We start from the raw sequence: 18656 nt of genomic DNA on the forward strand, positions 1-18656 counted from the left end.
CTACACTGTGGCCGCATGCACGAAGTGCCCACTGTCCTCCTCTCACGCGGTGGAGAGATGGCCGCCTCACCTCTGAAGTGGGCCTTGTTCTGGGGCTTCCTTTGGTCCATGGGGCATTAGCACAAATGGTGTGAGCAGAGATTAAAAAAAAGCTCACAACCGGGGCTTGCCCAATGTCACTCCTGTGACAAGCTCAGGCCTGCTGGGTGACAGAACAGTTGTTCTGTCCGGGCCAGGACAGGCCAGTTCCCAGAAGAGCTGCCCTTAGGACTGACAGCTGCAGGCAGATACATGCAGGAGCCCAGCACAGAAGAGCCTAGCTGAGCTAACCCAAAAGGCCCAGGTTGTCAACAAGCAGCTGCTAGCTAAACAAATATCAGGTTCGGGGATGGTTGTTACACACCCAAAGCTAACTGATACCTATTTTTGCTCTGCTGACTCATCTTTTCATTTGAGTATATAAGAGCATATGAGTATATATTTTTATATGTTCAGTTTTCAATGTTTTCTTTCCCTCTATACATTTTTATATACCCTTTTCTATAGTATGTATTAGAAAACACAAGTTTTCTTCATATGTTTTATATACATTATACATACATAATACATATAATACATAATTATATATGTATAATATATATACATGAAGAAAATGTCATCATTTTCAAACAAGTTTCCCTGCCTTAGGGGGTGACATGAGATCCTGGGGATTCACTCCTCTAATCTGACAGTTAAAGAAACTGAGGCTCACCAAGGGGGATGGGGTAACTTTCCTAAATTCAAACAGCCAGTAAATGACACAACTGGGTTGACTCCAGATCTGTCAGAAACCAAACAGGCAGGGTTGGGAGACTGGCCTAGTGTTAAAGAGTGCTTGAAGGCCAGGGTTCGATTCCTCGGTACCACATACATAGAAAAAGCCAGAAGTGGTGCTGAGCCTCAAGTGGTAGAGCTCTAGCCTTGAGAAAATCCAAGGACAGTGCTCAGGCCGTGAGCTCAAGCCCAGGACTGGCCAAAAAAAAAAAAAAAGAATCAGAAAGAAGCCACAAAGGCACGGATTTGTCTGCATCCAGTGGCCTCCTTCCCACCCCCCACAGGAAGAGGGGAGGTGGCTGCTGTCTCTGCCAGCCCGAGCCCCACCCCCATCCCTCAGCGAGGTGGCCTTACTCCCAGAACTCGATGACCGGAGACGTGAAGTTGGTGGTGCTGAGGGTGACCCAGAGGCTCTTGTTCTTGCGCAGCGTGTCCTCCATGCACTGGGGCGTGTTCCAGCTGTGATTGCAGTGGGCCCAGGGCAGCTCCTTTTGGAAGGACTGGAACAGGTAGTAGGTGGCCCAGGCCAGGATGACAATGTAGTACACGTTCAGGAGAGACACGATGACGATGGACGCATAGCCAATGCCTGCGGGGGGAGAAAGGGGGCAAACAAGATGGGCAAGGGTCATAAGGCCACCACGGCCATGAGCAGACTCAACTGGAAGGCCTGGGGTGCCCAGGCCTCTGGTTAGAAGCCCCTCAACAATGGCTAGCAGTATGTAGAGATTGAAGGGTGCCTGGCTGGATGGACGTGTGAGAAAGTGGTCAGAAAAATGGAAGGACTGGATGGCAAGGAGAGCAAAGAATGCGTAGTTGGATGAACAATGGCTAGATCGATGGGTGGCTGATTGACTGGCTGGACAGCTGGACACATGGATCGGTAAGTGGCTAGATGGCTGGTTAGGTGGATGGAGAAACAGATGAGTGTATAATGGGTGATTAGATGGATAAATGGATGAATGGGTAGGCAGACAAATGGATGATTGCATGGAATAGGTAGAGAATGGATGGGTGGGTGGGTGGGTGGACAAATGGGTGGATGGGTAGGTGGGTGGATGGATGGACGGATAGATGGGTGGGTGCATGGATGGATGGGTGGGTGGATGGATGGATGGATGGAGGCATGATAAATATCTATCAAGCACAGTCACTTGCCAGTATGTATGTATGATGGTTATGTATGTTAGAAGGTTGGGTAGATGAATGGGGAATGACACATGCTCTAATTCTTTAATGGTTTAGTGGAGGAAAGGGTTAATGTATGTGTGGGCAGATAGTTACACGAACAGCTGGATGTAGGGACTCTCGTGGTGGGCATTCTAACACTCTCAGTGTGCACTAAGGACTCGGCGCAGGACCAGCAAATCCACCGTTCATCTGTGCTGGCTATGCGCTCAGCGCGGCTGGATGTGCCACATGGTGTGAAGGTCAGCGCAGGATTTTTATTTCAGAGACGAGGAAATTGCCCGATTGTGATATGCCGACCTCTGAAGTGGAGCATGGACAGAGCCTTCTGGTCTGGGGCATTATATGCAGCCCAGTGCTGTTAGACAATGCTTGCTGCCTAAGGGGCAGGGGCAGCACGGCCGTGCTAAGGGGCCACGCGCTGGCACGTGCCGTGTCTCCTCCTCCACGCAGGGCAGCCCCCCCCACGCTGCCAACAGCGGCACAGCATCGTGGCACCATAGCAGACGAGAGACACCCAGCCCGGTGGCCCAGCCCCACGCTCACCAGAAAACAAGGGGCAGATCTTCTCCCAGCAGGTAATGCCCCCTTCGGAGGTGTACTGGCCAATGATGACCTCCAAGAAGAACACGGGCAGGCCGCTCCCAAACAGGAAGATGAAATACGGTATGAGAAATGCACCTGCGGGAGGGCAGAGGGGCGAGGTGAGGCCGGGGTGCCACAGGTAGGCGGCCGAGGACACTGCCTGCCAAGCCCCCGGCCACTGGACACCTACAGGGGCACGAAGGCCCCTCGACAACTCTGGGAGGGGCCCCGGCTGTCATTCTCCTTCCAGCGTGCCTCGGTCCATCCCTTGATAGCTACCAGGTCCTTGCCTGACCTTCGTTTCAGTTGGGCCTCTACCTGCCTGCCTGCCTGCTTCTCCACGGCATCCCTCTGATGGAAGGACCCTGGTGAGAAGCCACGTGGGTGGCCCCAGCATGGGGTGAATGCCAGGGGGGAGGAGGGCAGGCCTGGCCAGTGGTGGCCTCAGCTGGTGCACAGCCCTTAGAAGCTGTCTAAGCGTGTAGGGTCCAACGTGCGGGCGTCCAGGACACTCAGAGCCCCGAAGGAACCCCATGCCTACGAAAGGTGAAGAGACCAGCTCTGAAGCAGAAGTTCCCAAAAGACGGCTGTCCTAATACATCACAACACACACCACGCCCACTTCTGCTGCCCTGCAAGGCCCAGGTCACCTCCAAACCCTGACAGTGCCACACCTCATTACATCTATGTTCCCTGGATCTCTCTCTCTCCCTCTCTCTCTGGACTATGCTTGATAGGGATGTGGCTCTCGGGGCCGTTGAGGATAACTTGGAAAACAAGAAGCAGGTGAGGAGAGGCGCAGACCTATGGCAGGCTGGAGGAACAAGACTGTGGACAAGGCCTGGGAGATATGGGCCTGACAAGCAAGCTGGAGGATCAGCTTGGCTCTGCCCAAGGTAACAGCTGATTCTCAAGTCTCATCCACAGGGTGAGAGGGACAGAACAGGAGAGAGGCAGGCTGGCCTGGGCAGGGCGATGGGGGCACACAGAGGCTTCTCATGCTCTGCCCCTCGCCTTCATCTCCAGTGTTACCCCCACTCCAGACTCACCTCCACCATTTTTGTAGCAGAGATACGGGAAACGCCAGACATTGCCCAAACCCACAAAGCCTCCAGCCACGGACAGGACAAAGTCGATCTTGCTGGCCCACTTTTCCCTCTGGGGGGGCTTGCCCTCTGCCTCGTCCTCGGGCCGTGTGCCCGGGCTCTTCCCTGGAGATGGCTTCAGGATATCCTTGTGGAAATCTTTGAGACACTGCAGCTTCTCCTTGGTGGCCATGTCCTCGCTTTCTATGGAGGACAGAGCAGGACAACGTAAGAATTAACAAGGTCAGCACGGAGCTGGAGACGGCCTCCTGTCTCACGATGGGCAGCTCCCACCTTCTGGACTGTGGTGGGGCTGCCAGCCCCTGCTTCAGTCCATAGGAGGACTCATCCAGATCTCTCTAGGGACCGAAAACTTCATCATCAGGTTGGACACACTCACAAACCAAAGGCAACGGGCTCCAACCCCCCGCACTTGCTAACTAGGAGCATGTGAGAGATCAAGGGTTAAACTCCACGGGGCCTCCACCCTCACACCGCACCACCTTTCACAAAATCGAACACATCTAGTAACACACTGCCTGGCTGCAGTTGGGTTCTGCATGGGACTGAGCCTGCCTCTGACTTGAGATCTGTATAGAAAATGACAGCTTGGCTGGGCACAGCAGCTCGTACGTATAATGCCAGCCATTCAGGACGGGGAGATCAGCAAGGTTCTAGTTCAAGGCAAAAAGGTAGCAGTACTTTGCCTCAACTAACAAGCTAGGTGTGGTGGCTCACATTTGTCACACCAGCTACGGGGGAGAGTTAAGTTAGCTGGTCCACAGCTGGGCCTGGGCGAAAAGTGAGACTCTGTCTGAAAAATAAATCAAAGAAGGCTAGGATTATATCTCCAGTGGTAGAGTACCTTGCCTAGCAAGTACAAGGCCTTGAATTCAAACGGTAGTGAGAAAGAGGAGGAGGAGGAGGAGGAGGAGAACCAAATAAGAGTTCTCATCTCACTGATATGTGAACACTGTGCCTGGCCCACAGAAAAGGTCAGTGTGTGGCTGCAAAGAACGAGCTTTGGGGGGCGTCATCAGAGTGAGGACAGTGGGTATCTATAAAATATATTCACAATTGATTCGTGAGTCCCACATGTGCAGCAAGAATCTAGGGTATCTTCACTGACAGTGCATGCTTCTGCAAGCATGCTTCCATGAGCTGAGAATGAGGCTCAGGGATGAGAGCCTGCTGAGGGCATACGAGGCAGACTCTGGCTTCATCCCCAGCACCGAAAAGAAGGAAAGAGTGCTTGCTTGTTATCTCAGCCTGCCTGCTCCCGGCACCCTTGCATCAGCTCTCTCACTCTCTGGCTCTGGGCTGCCTTGGCCAGAAGGAGGCCTAATCCCCTGGGGATGGCTCAGACTCCAGGCCACTCCTGCTTGGACCCCAGCTCTAGGAGAGGTTTTCCAGAGCCAGGGCACAGGCTCTTCCTGGAAGTTTAGCCCTGGGACCACAGCCCATCATGTTCACGCAGGAAGAGGACCCACCTGCCACCAGAGGACAGATGTCAGGGCCAGTCCCCCCACAGGGGTGCACAGGCACCTCACATCAGGGGTCAGAGTACAGAAGAGCTGGGAGGCCTTCCCACTTTCCTCCGAGCCTCAGTTTCCCTCTCCAGAGACTAGAATGAATTGCAAGAATTAACAGTCACCACGGCCAACTCTAGCCAGGCATGCTCAGTGTGTTTTCCCTGAGAAAGATCCATGGCCAACACAGAAATACCACATTTCAGAGGAAAAGTCATGATTGCAAGGTAATCTTGAGAAACTAGGTCAGGACATATGGTTGCGAGCTGGAACAAACATGGCCGCCCCTTCCCAAAGCCAGCCTGGGGGTCTCTATCCTCGCCCCCCCTCCCCACCACCTCGACCTCGGAGGCCACACCTGGGGGCACCAGGAAATTCCTGTGTGGCTCCCCTCATATGGCCCTACCTGAGGTCAGACTGTTGGTTTACCCACTCCTAGCTGTCTCCTTGGTGACTCAAACAGAACCCATGGAGACAAAGGCCTGGCTGCCTTGTTCTAGCAGTGTACTGTGTCTGGTACTCCTGGCATGCATAGAACAGCAGGAAAGCACAGTTGGGTCAACAGCTCCCAGATGGACCCCAGCAAGCAGCCAGTGTCAAATGCAAACCTCAGCTCTGCTGGGCCACGATGGGCCCCTGGCCTCAGAGCCTGGCCAGGAGGGGCGGCCTGAGGACCTGCCATGCAGAGGGGACGTGCCGGCCTCGCCCAGCAGCTGGGCCCCTGGGGGCTCTGCTCTGAGGAGCAGAGGTACAACAAACCCGTTTCCCCCACGCCTCTTTCCTCTCCCGGGCTCCCTCGGGGTGGGGGACCCCAATTGTTTCGCTATCTGACAGCCAACAGACCAAGAAAGGCTTCCTGGAGCCACCGGGCAGCCCACGGAGCTCTTCCTCTGTCTGGCGGGGCATCCGCACGGCCTTTCTCTGCCTGGCTCCCTCGGGACCAGGCGCGGGTCTGGGCAGCCCACAGTCACCACTATAAAAATAGCCCGAGAGGCCAGCATTGTTCCAACATTCATCTCGAAGCCCACGATGGTTATCTGCGCGCTCGCAGGGGGAGGGGGCTGCACTGCGGGCGGGAGGGGGATAATTGGAGGATGTGGGACTAACGCCCACCTTCGCTGCTCAGGGAATGACTCCTCGCAGAGAAGTCCCGGTCCACCCTTCTGCATCCTTCTTGATCTTCTTGGTTGGGGGACTTCGTAAGGTCAGCCTCGCCTTTAAATTTAAAGGGGACAGCGTGAAGGGGAACAGGGGATCAGCAGTACACAGGCAGAGACTCAGCCTCGGGGGAGCCAGGCCGGCTTCCTCGAGCGCCCTAACCCCATCTCTTCTTAGAGTGGCCGGCATCCAGGGATCCCTAAGATCCTGTGCTCCAGACACAGTTAGAAGCCCACCATCCCATCAGCCAGCGAGGAACCAGAGTTTCCCCACCTCCCCTCCCCACCCTCCCACTTCCTCCATCCCCGTCCGTGTAGGCACCGTCACAGACCACCTGCCCGGGAGAGCCCCAGCCCAGAGGCCCTACACCTCTGCCCCCACCAGTCCAGTTTACACTCTGGACAGCCACTGTCCACGGAGGGCCTTGCCCAAGCCTCAGAACCACCCAGGCCTGGCTATGGTCAGATACAGACTCAGGCACCCTGCCCCCTCTCGGGGGGACTCACGCCAAGCTTTTTAGGGGTGTCTGTCCAGCCCTGCCCCAGCGAAATACCATTACAGCGAGACCTGCAGCTCTGCTCCTGCATAGCCCTGGCATCCGCCCACCTCTCCCTAGTTGCCATGGCAACTGCAGTTCCAGGCCCAGCATCCCCTAGCTCCATCTGCGACAGTCTCCCCCACGGGTCTCCCCATGGCTCTGCCCACCCCCCGCCTATTCTCGATGTGCCAGTTAAAGGCAACTTACAAAGCGTGATTCAGGAGTGAGTCGGCCCCTATCCCAGCCCCCCACTCAGTCCTGGAGGGACATACAAGCTCGTCCTGGCCGGCCGTGTTCTAGGGTGGCATCCCAGATCCCAGTGCCTCCCACTCCCCAGGCCCCGTTGAATGTCTGTCTGAGCCTGATCCAGGAGCTGAGACCTGTGGCCTGGCTGGCAGACCTCAGGCAACTTGCTCAACCTCTCTGGCCTTTGGTCCCCTCATCTGTGAAGGGTAAGTAAGGAGATGGCGTCCACATCACAGGGTCTTGTACGAGTGAATTATGCTGGGGATCTGTATCTACCACCATTACCATCAGGTAGAGCCCAATCCTGGGGGACATAAAGCCTCCATCCAACTCAGGGAGAAACCAGCAAGGCCCAGATACTCTAAGATGACTTAATTGAGCTGATAGTAAGAGACCACACTGCACCTCTGGCTTCTGCCTTTGCTGGGCCTCTGTGGGCCCCCCTGACCTCTGACACCCCTCCCTGAGTATGCTGTCCATATCTGAGGACACTCAGCTCAGCCAGGTGGACACCCCCACAGGGCAGTGCAAACTCAGGCACAAGTCCCCTGGACCCAGCTTCCAAGAGGCCTGCTTCCCTGCAGACAGGATTTGTTTTCCTTGGCACTGGGCCCGGGGTTATTCTGTAGCAGCTGAGATGCATAATTCCCCATTTTAAGAGCTTCCTCTTGCTTATGACAGCAACAGGCGATTAGAATGGACTCGGAGGCAGAGGCTTGAGACGTAGCCTTCCTCCCTGCCAGGCCAGCACTAGCTGGGTCTCTATTCCAGGGGTGGTGGCAGATTCAGCTGTGCCTGAGTGCCAACTGGTATGCAGATCACCTGGTCAAGTATTGGCACACCCGGCGCTGAAACCTGCCCACAGTTCCATCCCCTGCCCTGCCCTGCCGGGAGCAGTACTGTCCTCCAATCCTCCTTTCACCGCCACTGCAGACAGGGTGTGTGGTACAGGGAAAGGAACAAATCTCTGTGCTCCAGTTTCCACACTTGTCAGATATGGAGGTAAAAGTAATACACAGCTTCCAGGGATTGAACAAGACAATGCTTGTAAAATGTCACACATGGCCAGTGCGTGCCCAGTGCTCCGTATATGCTGGCTACAGAAGTAAAACTCCAGCCCAGTGAGACTTAGTGATGCTCTATGGCAGGCAAGGTACTCTGTTCAAAACGAAGATAAAAGGTGGTGGAGGGGGAACGTTCAGTGGACCTCAAACTGCATTTATAGACAAAGAAAAAGCCAAAGTGGGTGCAGTGGCACACCTGAAATCTCAGCACTCAGGAGGCAGAGGTAGGAGGGTGGAGAGCTGGAGACTAGGCTTTATAGATATCCTGTCTCAAAAAAATAGATTATAAAGTATAACCTCAAGAGGTCTACCTTGCCGGGCGGGCGTGCATGCACACGCGCGTGTGCGCACACACACATACACATACACACACATACACACATACACACTTGAGCGCTTATGCTCGCAATAGCTCACATCCGTAATCCTAGCTACTCAGAAACTGAGATCTGAGGATCAAGGTTCAAAGCCAGTCCCAACACAAAAGGACCTAAGACTCTTATCTCTAATTAATCACTGAAAACAGAAAGTGGGGCTTGGCTCAAGGGTAGGGTGATAGCCTGGAGCTGAAGAGCTTAAAGACAGCGCCCAGGCCAAGTTCAAGCCCCATGACTCACAAAAAAAGAGGTCTACTGTACATGGTAGCTACATTTTACAACCATACATTGAAATTTGTTGAGGCAGATTAGGACAATTCCTAAGTTAAATTGTCTTTATTTAATCATTCCACATGTTTGCATATATATGTAGTGAGCTATAACTCAGCTACTCAGGAGACTGAGATCTGAGGATTGCAGTTTGAAGCCAGTCTAGGCAGGAAAGCCCATGAGACTCATCTCCAATAAACTACCGAAAAAGCCAGAAGTAGAGCTGTTGGTAGAGCGCTAGCCTTGAGCAAAAGAAGCTCAGGGACAGAGCCTAGGCCCTGAGTTCAAGTCTCAGGACCAGCACACATGCACACACACACACACATATACACACACTCATGTTATACATGCCATAAATGCACATCCTGTTTATTTCTCAACTTATAAACGATATAAAGAAAGCTGTACTCAATGGACACCGATGGCTGAGTGCCTAGCATGCATTTTCTTAGTTCTTCTGCTCGACCCACAGCTGCTGTCTACTTTTGGCCTCTGCAGCTCAGAGAGGTGAGGTCATTTGTGTAAGGTCACACAGTAAAGAAACGGCCACCTGAGCCAGGCATCTGTGGCTTACCACGTCTGGCATCTGAGCCCCTCTGGAGGCTGAGCTCAGAGGATCAGCCTGAAGCCAGCCATGGGCAAGAACGTCAGTGAGACTCCTATCTCCAATTAACTACCCCAAGAGCCAGGCAGGGGTGGCAGAGTGCCAGTCTTAAGCAAAAGCTCAAGAATAGCACCCGAGTTCAAGCCCTAGGCCTGGCACAGAAACAAAAAAGGCCAACGGAATGGCGTCCAGATTCACCCTGGCCTCCAAAGCCCATGGCCTCTGCTGCGTGCAGCTGTCACGAGTCATCTGCTATCACACTTTTCACACAGGGAAATAGACCCTGGTATCTTTAAGAGGCCCGCTGCAAGCAGACAAATAGGGAACCAAACTCAAGGGCAAATAGGGAAGTGAAGGTTCACGTGACATGACATGACATGACTCAAGTGGCTGCACTGGGAGGTCTCATGAAATAACACAGCTGGTGTCAGGCCCTGGGTGTTTCTCTAGCAAATGGGAACACCGAATAGATCTGAGGGGCTCCTTGGACTGCTGTCTCCTCAGATGTAGACCAGGTAGTGCGGGCACAGAGAGGAGGGCTAGACTCTGCTAGTTATGGCTGTCATGGATCCACGAGTCATGCCTGCTATAGCATGCTTAGGCCCCCGTGTTTATACGCATCATAAAATAAATGAGTAGAAAGCCATGTGAAGAGTGCGCCCTGTAGCCTAGTGGGGTGGTTTATACCTGTATTTCCCCTCTACTCAGAAGGCAGAGGTGGGAAGGATCCTGGTCCAGGCCCCATCTCCCCTCCCCCACACAGACACCCCAGGGATAAAAGTGAGATCCCATCTCAACCAATAAGCTGGAAGTGGTGGCCAGCTCTTGCCATCTCAGTTAGGTGGCAAGTGTAAATGGGAAAAATCCCAGTCGAGGCTGGCCTCAGGCAAAAATACAAGATTCAATTCCAAAGATCACTGACAGCAAAATACCTGGCAACCATGCCATGGTCAGCTCAAATCCAGTACTGCCAGAAAAAACAAGCGTGCTTCCCTACCCACTAAGCCAACTTCAAGTGTGTGTGTGTACACTCGCACGTGTGTATGTGGATTTGCCAGTACCAGGGCTTGAACTGGGGCTTTAAACTCATTTTCTTGCTCATGACTAGCAGGCCACAACTGGAGCCATGCCTCCAGTCCTGTATTTTGCTGGTTGATTGGAGATGGAGTGTTATAGACTTTTCTGTGCAGGCTGGCTTTGAACCAATACCCAGCTAGGACAGACCATTTTTAAACTGGGCTGGGAAGCAGAGCCCATGCAGGAGACCCTAGACTTGACATCCAGCACCGTGCAAATAAAACAAATGCCTCAAAAGAGACATGAATCAAAGAAAGCCTTTCTTTCATAAAAAAAAATACACCTTGCCAAGTGCCAGTGGCTGATGCCCGTAATCTTTGCACAGCCCAGCAGGTGGGGATCTGGCAGAGCACCATGCAGAACCCAGACACTCCGCCACCAAGATACTGACCAAGAAGCTGGGTTGGAGGCATGCCTCAAATGGTAAGAGAACCAGCCAAGCAAGTGTGAGACCTGAGTTTAAACACTGGAACACACACACACACACACACACACACACACACACACACACACACACACGCATGCGCACCAAACTCTGGAACAGCCCCCCTCCCCAAAAAAGTGGTTTTAAAGTGCACTTTTGAAGGGTTTAATCATTTAATTGAATCATATGACTATATCCTTCAGCTATCTATTTCTAAGAAAAGACTAACCCAAGCATGACAGCCTGAGATGCCACCAGGGCCTGGTGGGCAAAGGACAGGACAATGGCAGGGACCAGTCTGCTTGCGGGGCTGTGGGGCTGTGTCCTCTGGGGGCAGAGCCCTCTCCTGTGCCTCACACGATCCTACCACACGCACACGTGCCAATTTCTCTATCACCATGTGGGCCAAGTGAAAAGAAAAAGGCCACTATGTCCCCTATGGTCAGACAGTGGCCAGGTCCCCACGGTGTCCACAGCACAAAGCAGGAGCAGGATCCCCTGGAGACGCTAACCAGGCCAGGCTCCAACCCTGGCGGCTACTCCTCTTGAGGTCAGCCAGGAAGCGGGCATTGTTTGGCCTGGAGCAAAGCTGAGAACAATGAGCGACAATATTCTGGCCTGAGTGAAAGTGAATTCCACTGAGGGAACTGTTCAGCCACCTTGTCTGGTTCGGCAATGCCCCTGCTGACATCCACAGAAACTTCCACCTCTCCTGGCCTCCTGCAGCCTCACCTGGCTCAGAGCAGGGGACCTCAGGCATTCAGAGAAGGGCCCCCCACGCCTCATGTCCCACAGCTATAGGACAGTGAACAATGCCACTACATGCCACTGGAAGCACCCAGGGCCGAGTGAGCTCTTCCAGACCACGCTGCCCTTATGGTTTACAGAGAGAAGACCAGACAAAGGTGATCGGGCTCGAGGAAGAAGTGGTCCCTGGGAAAATGCTAAGGAGTGTAAGTGGGTCCTCTGGCACCAGTGTAAACTCAAGGTCTGGGGTGGGGTAAGGCTAATTCTTTTACCACACTCCCTGGAGGTGGCAGGACTTGACCCAAGGCCCAGAGAGCCAGATGGGCAGTGGAGAAGCAGCATCAGGAAGGAAGGAGCTGGAGCTCAGCAGTGCAATGCTTGCCTGCTCCACAAAGACGACACAGAAAGCAAGAAACCCTGTGGCAACCACGAGGTGAAGGAAGACAAATTGCCCTCTCCGGCTGGGCTGTACCTGGGGGCAGGAGGGCCTGGCATGGCCCCAGGTGGAGGAGGGAGACAAAGCATATCGTATGCCTCCAAATAGAGGTAGCCCAACACTGGGCCTGAGTGGTCTGCTGATTCGGAAGAAGGACAGTCAGAGGGCTGAGAGTCGGAGGGCTAAGTCTAGTTCCAGCTCGGCTAGGTCACGTGGGCCAAGTCAAAGGCCAGGTCACTTTCCTCTGCACCACAGAGGTCCAGGGAGCAAATCAAGAGCAAAGGGAGCGAGGCACACAGTGAGAGTTGCCCGGAACCTGCCTACTATGTGTCAGTCACTTCCCAGCAATGGCGCAAAGAGGAGAACCCGAAGAGCTGACATGCCAGGACGGACACTGAACGCGTAAGAAAATGCAACAGTGACCAGCAGCGGGGCAGCCCCTGGACACCCACCAGGCCCGATGCTGAGCCCTTTCTAGATACCAAAAGGCCCTGAAACTCAGCCTAGACAGCTACCATCCACTCCTCCAGCCATAGTGAGCTCGGGCTGGACTCTGCAAAGGTCTGGGGAATGGTGTCCTAAGAGACAGTCATACCAGACAAAGCAAAGAAACACTGGGCCCTGAGGCCAGCATTAGCACCTGGGTGCCCCGAGTTTTGTGACCCTCTCATCCTGTACCCCAGCAGTCACTGAGTCCCCAGCCACTTCTGGCCTGCTAGGGGTGGATGTGAAAGACCCAGTGTATGGGGGCTCCCCAGTGCCTTCACACACCTGGGGTGGCAGTGGGGGGCATCCTTCCCCGGGGCCCGGGAGGACAGAACCTGACATTCCTTGCACCAGGGGTGGTGGCTAGCGAGGACCAAACTCTGGACGTTATCTGAGTCACCTGGATGGGTCTCTTGTGGCCCTCCTGACCCCCGAGCACTAATGGGTGGAGGTAAAGGGAGTTTTGTGAACGCAACAAAAGATTTGAGGATCAGAGGAAGCGGGGGTTTTGTGTCAGCTGCAGGGTTAGGAGAAAGGCTTCAGAGAGGAGATTCTTTGAGGAAAGACCCCTCTGAGCTGGGCCTGAACTGGGGCTCACAGAGGAAGGTCAGGCCTCCCAGACTCCATAGTAGAGGCCGGGTACCCAAACTCCATGCAGACCTATAGAACCAAAGCCTGGAGGAGGGGGAAGGCGAGAGAGAAGGGGCGAGGAGTCCCCTCCAGTGTGTGTGCAGCCCGTGCTGGGTGCAGGAGGGGGATGGTGAGTCAGCAGGCAGCCGTTACTGGCACTGACTCACCCATGGAAGGGCCGGCACTCCTCCCCCCACCCAGCCTCAGCTGGCTTTGCCGGATGTGGGGTGTGGTGCGGGCAGCTATGGTCCTGGGGCAGATGCTGCAGGGCCTCGAAAGGGACTCCAAGAAAAATCTCAGACTTCCCCCTTCAAGGTGCAAAAACCCCATCTGCCCCCCCACACTCCCCACCACACTGCACCCCGGGAAAACCAAGCAGGCAGCCCCCCCCTGCTCTGTGGAGACAGGACAGGGCCTCAGTAGCAGCACCAGCCAGGACCCCCACACCTGCGGCCCCAGGCCTGCTCGGGGCCAGGGCTCTCCCTGAAGCCGCAGCTCCATGGAAACAAGCAGGGCATTCTTTGCTCTAGGGCTCTGGTTTCTTGCTTGTGGGCCTCAGTGTTTGGGTCTGCTCAGTGGACACAGTACCCTATGTCAGTAAATGCTTGCAAACAGCCTCCCTCTGCCCTGTTCCTCTTTCGAACGGGTTGCTTTCTCCTCAGACAGGAAGAACATTCGTCTCCCTTCCTCACTAGCTCCACTCTTATCTCCTGCAGCTCACAGATGTCCACCTGCCAGCCTGGGCAGGAAAGTCCATCAGACGGTTACCTCCAACTAACCACACAAAGAAAGAACACTCCACCAGCGGAGGAGCTGTGGTTGAGCAGCACCCAGGCTCTGAGTTCACACCCCAGAACTGGTATGCAAACACACACACACACACACACACACACACACAAAGTCTATAAGATACTGGTGCCAGAGGAACAAAACTGCAAGACGAGCATGCAGCGGGATGGGTGGTAAATGAAGGCCCAGCTGTCTGCCACCAGCACCCCTTGTTCTAGAGCACCCTCCAATCCCAGAGCCTGATCAGGTCCCCAGGTGCCGAGGACACATCCATTGCCTCCTGCCCCCCCCCCACCCGATAATGGTGCTCTGTGGCCTGGACACTTCCCTGCTGGGGACGCAGGAGCCGATCCTGGTTAATGTCCCAAGGTCAAACATCTAGGAAGTTTTTCTGTTTTTTGAGAGACGAGCTGGGGCTCATTAAGGAATTAATATCTATGACACATATTCCCCGAATATCTTCTAAAAATAACCCCGTGGGGGATTTCCCTGCCCCACCCAGATCTGGCCCGTGTCAGGGGGATCTTAGAAGGTTTGGTGGATGCCCCAGCTTGCCCCTCTTAGGAAAGAGGAAACTGAGGCATGTGGGGGTGGAGGCAAAAGGTGGAAATGAAACCTCTGACTGCGAATCTGGGAGGACAAGATTTGGACTCACGTTGTTGGGTGGGCAGGTGTGCCAGCACTCAAGGGGGGTGCCTGATGCCAGCTACAGAGCACCGCCTAGGGTGCTCCCCACAGCCACCTCTCAGCGACAGCCCACTCATGTTCCCTCAGCCCACTCACGTTCCTGCAGCACCCATCCAGTGCAGATGGAAGACACGGCGCTGCCTTCCTATAGCTGTCAGTCGCAGAATGTCACAGGTCAGGGGAGGCCACCAGCCCCCCCCCCCCGCCCCCGAGGCCTGGCCTGACCTCTGCCTGCAGGGACCTACCCCAGCTCAAGAACTAGCTTTGAGTTCACGTGTACATGGATCCCACTAACCAATTGGGAGCCCGAGACTCATCACACTACAGCAAAATGTCCCACAGTAAAATGGAGAACAAAATGGAAGAGATGCTCCTGTGATGGATGTGTGTGAGGCCCCTGCCAGAGTACGGACATCTGGATTCTCGTGTGCCAGCTGCAGGAAACCCAGGCTCCCTTCCCCAGCCACCAGACTCTATGCCTGTTCCGCAGATGAAGACACTGAAGCTCAGAGAAGAATCCGTCCTGGTCCAAGGAGACTCAGGGAGCCAGTGCCGAAGCCAGGGTTGCGGGCAGACAGGCAAGGGACAGCCACTGGCCGAAGTCACCAGGAGTCTGAGGAACAGGGGCTGGCAGGGGACCTTGAGCTGGACATGGAGGGGGCTCAATGCACACACGCTTGGCTCCACACTCTTGGAGCTGAGCCACAGCTCCAGTGACGTGAAGGAGCGATGTGGGGGCCACCGTGTCCATACAAACTACTGCCCCCACTGCTGTCCTGGGGCGGGGGGACCGGCAGGGACCGAGTAGAAACAGGCTCTGGGAGGAGATGGAACCACAGAGCTGGCCCAGCACCTGAGGAGGGAGCAGAGGCGCTGGCTGCTGGGAAGGAAGCTTGGGGAAACTGAGGAGGCCACCAAACCAAACCCCTGAGGGTCCTGCATTATTAAACCACAAGTTATCTGGTAACTCAAGGTGCAACAAGGCAGGTGGCGGCTAGCCTGGGCTGGGGGACTCAGACCCTTCCTGGTCTGCCAAGCAGTCTTGTGCAGCTACTCTCCGTGTCTAACTGGTAAGACATCAACGGTTCAGGATGGAGGGAGGCCACGAGCGCAGGCTCGGCATGCAGAGGTGCTCAGGACAGAGGCAACCACTGTGATTGGCTCTAAGATCACCCCAAGAAGCTCCCGGTCCTCGGGTGTCCAGACTGGAGTACAGCTGGGCTGGAGGTGTCCTGACCTTCCTTGTTCATTTTCCCCTGCCACCCTGGGACAGATCTTAAGGCCTGGACTCAAATGGGTGGGGCACCCGCCTAGCAAACGTAAAGTACTGGAAGGAAATAAAAAGCATTCCCCCCCCCCGCCGGGCGGGGTGCTTTATCACCTACCATTCCTAGAAGGTCCTGGCATTAGGCCCTGGAAGGTATATCCTACCCTTCTTCTTCCTCACAAATGCCAACTCCTCCAAGAAGCCTGCCTTGCCCAGCCAGCAACCACCCCCTAGCAGTTAGGTACCCATCCTCTGCTCCTTCTCTGTGGTCACAGAATGTTCTGGGCCTGGGCTGAGCACCCAGATTTGTCATAGTTATAGCAAGCCACTGTGCCCCTAATCACAACTGTTCTACGACTGCAGCAATCACTGCGGCTGGCATGCGCCTGGCACCCGGCTGGGCACGCTGTAGTGAATACAAGTTAATGGCAATTTCCTTAATCAGGCTAAATATTTCTCTTCTATCCTTAAATCCTTTTCCACTGCTCACAGCTGCACCTAATTAGTCCAAAGGTAAGGAGAGTTTATAGCATGGGAGAAGCTGCCAGGATCAAAGGCGTACAGACATGCCAGGCACAAGCGAAGTCCACCAACAACATGGTACCAGCTCCCAGGGCTCTGAGTAGGAAGCTCTTGTCATCCGCCCCGTGACCCTCTTAGATCCTTACATCTCCATGGGATGAAGGATCTGAGCCCACATCCCACAGGTGAACTGAGGCCCAGAGACCATAAGCAACTTGAAGAACGCACAGCTTTGCATCCTTAACCACTGCTCTCTGGAGCATGTCCAGGTCATGACCCCTAATGCCACAAAGCCCCACCCCTCAACTTGACACCAGAGGAGACAAGGAGACAAGAGAGCCACCAGCAAGACATAGAATCCAGATCGGCCCATAACCCCAGCTATTCAGAATCCAGATTGCTTTGAGTTGGCCCAGACTGGTCTTCAGGGACCAGATGGTGGCCTGCAGCAAATACGGACATTCCTGGCCCCCCTCCACACTCCCCCCACCCAATCCAGGCCTCCTGCTAAGTGCTTTCCCATATAACTAAAGTCAGAACAGGTGCGAGGAAAGGGTATCTACCAAGAGTGGCAAACACTGACCTGGCAGGGTAAGGGTAAGGAAAAAGAGTTTCCAAACACTTCAGTCGGGTTACAGCAATTTGGGGGCCAAAGTCCAGGACCTGGCTAATCTCACCAAGGTGATGGGGGTGGGAAAGGAGGGAAAATGCATGGCTGCCCCCAGTGGCCTGGCCGCTACCCTCCAGTCCTCGGGGCATCCCAGCCCCTGCAGTCCAGAACTTAATCAGCTTATTCCCCAGACACATCACCTGGGCCAACTGCAAAAAGTCTCCTTTTCCTCTTGGGGGCAAGGGTACCAGAGATTTAGGCCACAACTATAAATAGCCAAGAAATCCGGCCTTTTTAATTGACTCTATTTATTTGGTCAATCAACGCCTTCTGACCCCCAGGGGCTGAGCTCTACCTTCTTTCTCCTCTACGCCGGCAGGGGAGAAGGCAGCTGGCCTGTGGGCCTTTCCAGCTTTGCTCCCTGAATTCCTCCCTTGAGGACACTGGGGAGTCTGAGCGGCCAATGGCCTTAAACTGCCCCACCTAGATGGGAACCGTCCTCGAGTGGGCACAGAGGTGGGTGGTGACCTCTGGAATGTGGCTGCCCAAAGGGGCCTCAGCTGCACCACCTACAAAATGGGCCTTCTCCAGGGACAGCCAGGAAGGCACGAGGTCAAGCCCCAATAAAATCAGACTCACTCCTGGGTGACACAGAACAGGTCCGGCTGAGGTCAGACATCTCCAGTTTCACCCCTGGTTCAGCAAACCCTAACCGTGTCCGGCCTCCCTCTGTGGGGAAAGCACCGGATTCTCAGTTTCTCCACCTGGTGCTCTCACACAAGCTGCTTGAGGGGGAGCTGTTTTGGACGGGGTCCCCCACCCAGGCACTGCACTCCCCAAACCATGCGAGGAGCCCTCAAACTAGGTCAGACGCCGAGGTCAGACACCTCATTCAAGTGGGTTTCCTCCCGGGAGGCCGAACTGAGATTCTCCCACAACTGAGGTGGGGCGAGGGCAGCGTTTCTCTGCTTTCCGTCCTGAAGCTTCTTTAGAAGCTTCTTTAGAAGCAGTTGTCAAAACAACCAAACAGCCGTTGGCTGCTTTGACCAGGCCCCTGAAACCATGAAATAAGGACTTGGGGTGCTGGTGGGAGCAGCCACGAGGCTTGCACTCCAAGGTAACGCAGTGAGACCACTTGCTCTGCTCCTCTGCCCACCCCAAGACACCCAGCCACACCAAACTGCCCCCTGCTTGGCTTCCAGGAGGCTCCGGAAAGATCCTTCCCTGCTTTCACTCTCTGCCAAGGTTTTACACGAGCAGCTTCCTCAGCTGGTCCCAGCTCACCTGGCACACTGCTGTCGCTCAAGGCCTCTGGGAAAAGTCTGGACTCCTTAGTTGAGCAGGGCAGGAGGGCAGGGTCCCAGACCTCAGACTTGAGCTCCTCTGCGTCTGCCTCCCCGGCGCTGGGATGCCAGTCAGACACCATCATGCCCAGTAAACATCCACAATGTTTCGCTGACTAAATGATCAGACTTTCAATTCTCAGTTTCCAAATGCTTAAGAGCTTTTTCCCCCAAACTTCCC

The 18656-nt window shown here is 54.7% G+C and overlaps 1 protein-coding gene across 5 annotated transcripts in view; it reads right to left on the bottom strand.

Annotated features, from left to right (window-relative positions):
* Positions 1 to 18656, bottom strand: part of Slc6a6 (solute carrier family 6 member 6) — a 61059-nt gene that overhangs the window by 25752 nt on the left and 16651 nt on the right. Inside the window, exons 1-5 of one of the 5 annotated variants that reach the window (XM_090323913.1) lie at positions 6912 to 7014; positions 6314 to 6415; positions 3636 to 3875; positions 2548 to 2682; positions 1168 to 1402 (exon numbers count right to left, since the gene is read on the bottom strand). In XM_090323913.1, the coding sequence (XP_090180039.1) occupies positions 1168 to 1402; positions 2548 to 2682; positions 3636 to 3875; positions 6314 to 6415; positions 6912 to 6981 (782 nt within the window). In that variant the 5' untranslated portion in view covers positions 6982 to 7014. Of the gene's footprint in view, positions 1 to 1167; positions 1403 to 2547; positions 2683 to 3635; positions 3876 to 5558; positions 5577 to 5606; positions 5625 to 6313; positions 6416 to 6911; positions 7028 to 18656 lie in introns of those variants that run through there. The other 4 variants (XM_090323918.1, XM_090323915.1, XM_090323917.1 and 1 more) reach the window with 4 other exon arrangements.

Source organism: Megascapheus bottae, chromosome 33, assembly GCF_031878675.1.
Source record: "Megascapheus bottae isolate mThoBot1 chromosome 33, mThoBot2.hap1, whole genome shotgun sequence".
NCBI classification, from domain to species: domain Eukaryota; kingdom Metazoa; phylum Chordata; class Mammalia; order Rodentia; family Geomyidae; genus Megascapheus; species Megascapheus bottae.